Raw genomic sequence first — 4045 nt, 5'->3', positions numbered from 1 at the left:
AAGTTCAATACCAGCCTGGGATACAAAGTGAGCTCAAGGCCAGCCTGAGCTGCATAGCGAGAGCCTAACTCAAAAAGACAGAAAACAAAAGCAAAAAAAAAAAAAAAAAAAAAAAAAATGTGCAGGGAGGGCAACACGAGGTGCAGAGAGGAGGGCGGGGCCCAGCGCTTTCCCGGCCTTGTCTGCTGACTGCGTGCTAAGATTCATCTTTCATTTGCCATGAGGAGGATGAAGAAAACAGAACTCAGAAGTGGATAAAACAACAGCTCGTCCCAGGGGGTCGATTTTTCTGTACCTGTGTGGGGTGCTCTGAACGCACATAGAAACCAGGCCTGAGTGCGGCTGGCCCTTCCTCCAGGGAGGCGCCAGAGCCAAAAGGGGCCCTCAGCAGCTGCGGGCCTCTCCAAGCCTGCTGGGCCCGAGGGCTGCTCTGAGGTGGGCACAGGAGGCCATGGAAGGGGAGGGCTCAGCAGGGCGGCCCGACTGACCTTGCAGGGCTCACCTCGCACCCGGCTTTGCTCCCTCCATCCCGGGGGGCAGCTGTCCCTTCCTCATAGTTAGAAAGGAAGGAAGTTGCAGGAGGAACCAGGAGGAGGACAGATGGCGGGTGGGGAAAGACATTGTGTTTTTCTTCAATTATAAAAGAAGCAGAAAAAAATAAGAAATGCTTGTCATTTAAGAAAATCTGAACAATGCAGAACGGAACAAAGTAGAAAAAAAAAAAAAAAAACCCATGCCAGAACACTGTAGTCTAACCACGCATCTGGGGGCTGTGCTCTCCGCCTGCCCGTTATTTTCAAATGGCTCTGATTAGCACGCTGGCAAAAACTGCAGGCTGGGTTATTTTCCCTGTGGAACATGATTACGGTTATTGTTTTGCGTTACAACCTTTTCAACGGCAGCACAATAGCTCATGTTAAAGGTCCTGCATCCCTTATTCTGTCGCTCTGATTTTCTGTGTGCATGTGCATCTGTGATTATCTAGAAAGAATCCCTTGATGAACAGGAAAGAAAAGGGAAGCCTGTTAGGTCAGCAGTTAGCATTAGGTGTGGCTTTTGGAGGTGGACAGTAGCAAGCACAAAGGGGTCACTCGGACCCTACGAGGGGAAAACAGGGTGCAGGGAGAGAAGGCAAAACAATGATGCACTGACCACGGCTGAGGGCGGGGGAGGAGGGACAGGGAGTCACACCCTGAACAGAAGCAGGACAGCAGCCAGGAACTCATGAGAAGAGAAGGAAATCCCAGGGGCTCAGCCCCACTCACCGGTCGTGGCCACAGCGGACACCGGGCCCACGCGCCCGTCCCGGCGGAGCCCGTACAGGTTCATCTTGTACTTGTGGCCCGGAGCCAGGTCCCGCACGGTGGCCTGCCGCTCTTTGCCCCCCACACGCAGCACCTGCGGCCGCCCGGCCTCATCCTTGTACTGGATGCTGAATGTGTCAAAGTGGCCTTGGGCCACGGTCCAGGACAAGGTCAGAGATTCCGGGGATGTGTCTGTCACTGTCAGCTCCCCCAGGCGTGGCTCCTCAGGAGGCTCTGGGGCCTCTGTGCTGGGTTCTGGAGTGCTTGGTGTGTCTTCCTCTAGGCCTGAGAAGGGGACACACATGGTGAGGAGGCTCTCGTGGGACTTCCTCCAGCTCTGGGACACACAGGAAAAGGCGTGGCCACCACCGGGGACCTGGGCTCAGGGCAGAGCAGCCACCTGGGGCTGGGTGTCCTGCTTGGCTTATCCATGGCAACCTGGCCTCAGCACCTGGGGCAGTGGGGGCTCCAGATGGTCACCCGCACAGCCAAGGCCTCAACTGCTCCCTGCCCAGGGTCGGAGTCATCCCAGGAGGACGCAGGGCCACTCCTCAGCCCCACGCAGCCTCACTGCGTCCTGCTCAGCATCACCAGAGGACGAGGGACTGAGCCTTCCACGGGGTCCCCTGGGCCTCCCTCCATGCTCTCACCTGTCACCCCAGTGACAGACACGGGTCCCTCGCGCTGGCCACTGTGGAAGCCATACAGGTGCACCTTGTAGTTGTGGTCGGGCTCCAGCCCCGAGATGGTGACCTGGTCCTCGTGGCCGGGTACCCGCAGCACCTTGGGCTGCCCGTCCCCGTTTCTGTACTGGAGCAGGAAGTGGTCAAAGTGTCCCTCAGGGACTGTCCAGGAGAGGCTCAGGGAGTCCGGGCTGGCGCCTGTCACCGTCAGCTCCCCCAGGCGTGGCTTTGAGGGCGGCTGGGAAGTCGTGGTGGAGGGCTCTGCCAGGGCTGTGGTTCTTAGCTCACTCCTCTCTATATCTAGGACGGGAGGAGAGAAGCCAGGCAGACGTGTCTGGTTAGGTCCCTTCTGAACAGAGGCATCTGGGTTCTCTCAGCACACGTAGGCCCCATGGGGCCCTGGCTGGAATGTTCCACTACCAGGGCAGGGCACACCCTAGGGCTGGAGCTGGGATGGTGAGGGGACCCTGTGGCTCTCCACGGGAGCTGCCCTCGCCCCTTGGGAGCTGCCAAATGTCTTTATAGTATGACGGAAACACTAGCTACAGCAAACGAGGGGCAGCATTCAAAGGGAATGCACGTGGCTTTGGGAGTCCTAATGAATGGTGTTTTCCTTTCATATCCCCCTTGGTGAGGGTGAACATAGTGGCACATGCCTGTAATCCCAGCGCTTGGGAGGCTGAGACAGGAGAATCCCTGAGAGTTTGAGGCCAGCCTGGGTTACACACTCAGTGAGCTCAAGGTCAGCCTGGCCTGCATAGTGAGATCCTATTTCAAAACACAAAGCAAAAAACCCCACTTTAGAATACTTTTTCTGAGCATCTTTTTGTCGTGGTTGTTTTGTCTTGAGGTAGAGTCTGCTGTGTAGCGCCGGCTTGCATGGACCTCGCGGCAACCCTCCTGCCCAAGCCTCCTGAGTTTAGGGATGCCAGGCGTGCACCACCACGTCACACGGGCTGAACATTTTGGGGGGATATTTGTAACTGAACTCAGGACCTTGTGCTCGCCAGGCAGGCACCGCGCCACAGAGCTGACGAAAGCCCCGGCCCCTTTCTCAACATCCTTAGAAACCAATCTCGGTTGTACCGCTCAGGGTACGGAGATGAGTGGACCGAAGTCCTTTCTGGTTGGGCTGCTCCCAGGCCTCGCAGAGTGTAGGGAAGGGATCCAGCCCAGCTCCTTCGGCCCGGGAAACCCAGTGCTTTGTTTCTACTGATTTTTTTGGTGTTCTCTGTCTCCACAGGGTTTTACTCTGCCTTCCAGTTGGATCACAAGCCCCATGGCTTCCTGGGCCTGTGCTCAGGGGTGGGGAGCAGTGACATAGTTTGGGTGTCAACAGCCAGTTCCAGGTGACTCCAAGGGGCTGGGCCTGGCTGCCATACGTCTGTGACTCCTGTGAGCTCTTGGCTGTGTGGCCCCTGGTGCCAGAGTAGGCGTCGGCACACACACAGGCATCAGCCAGGGAGCGACCCCGTTTCCCCACTGCAGGTCCTTCGGAGAATTTTCCCTCAAAGTTTCTCAGGATGCAGTGGCCTCGGAAGGGGAGACCTGGAGTTGCCCCCCTCGACTGTGAGCTCTGCCCACCGAAGCCAGCCCCAGAGGCAGCTGAGGTTATTCCTGCTTCCCAAAGAGGCTGACCGCAGCCCACACGGGCTGAGGGGCAAGGTCGGCACCAGATGTGCGAGTCTGCTTCTTCGGGGCTCCTTGCCTGAGGACTAGGCATGCCCTCGGGGGACAAGGAAGAGGTGGGGTGGTGACACAGAGGCTTGGGGCAGAGACACAAGTTGGAGCCATTTCCATGAACCCCAAGGGTCTGGGAAAAGACACCTAGACACTGACAGCCAAAGGGAAACTGAGTCCAGCCTGGCACGGGGCCCAGGGTCTTCCTGTTCTCTCACCTGTCATCCCAGTGACAGACATGGGTCCCTGGCGCTGGCCACCGTGGAAGCCGTACAGGTGCACCTTGTACTTGTGGTCGGGCTCCAGCCCTGAGACAGTGACCTGGTCCTCGTGGCCTGGGACCTGCAGCACCTTGGGCTGCCCGTCCCCGTTCCTGTA

General features: G+C 57.8%; 1 protein-coding gene across 18 annotated transcripts in view; it reads right to left on the bottom strand.

Annotated features, from left to right (window-relative positions):
- The window catches only part of LOC101567264 (tenascin-X), a 44428-nt gene that overhangs the window by 13360 nt on the left and 27023 nt on the right, over positions 1-4045 (bottom strand). For 2 of the 18 annotated variants that reach the window (XM_023721336.1, XM_023721350.1), the window contains exons 18-20: positions 3886-4009; positions 1955-2287; positions 1266-1589 (exon numbers count right to left, since the gene is read on the bottom strand). The exons of 1 other annotated variant lie outside the window; for it this stretch is intronic. In XM_023721336.1, coding sequence (XP_023577104.1) covers positions 1266-1589; positions 1955-2287; positions 3886-4009 — 781 coding nt within the window. Of the gene's footprint in view, positions 1-1265; positions 1590-1704; positions 1711-1954; positions 2288-3885; positions 4010-4045 lie in introns of all 18 variants that reach the window. 15 more of the 18 variants (XM_023721352.1, XM_023721373.1, XM_023721341.1 and 12 more) reach the window with 11 other exon arrangements.

This window comes from Octodon degus, unplaced genomic scaffold, assembly GCF_000260255.1.
Source record: "Octodon degus isolate 3935 unplaced genomic scaffold, OctDeg1.0 scaffold00005, whole genome shotgun sequence".
NCBI lineage: Eukaryota > Metazoa > Chordata > Mammalia > Rodentia > Octodontidae > Octodon > Octodon degus.
This window is presented reverse-complemented; position numbering and strand designations above follow the sequence as displayed.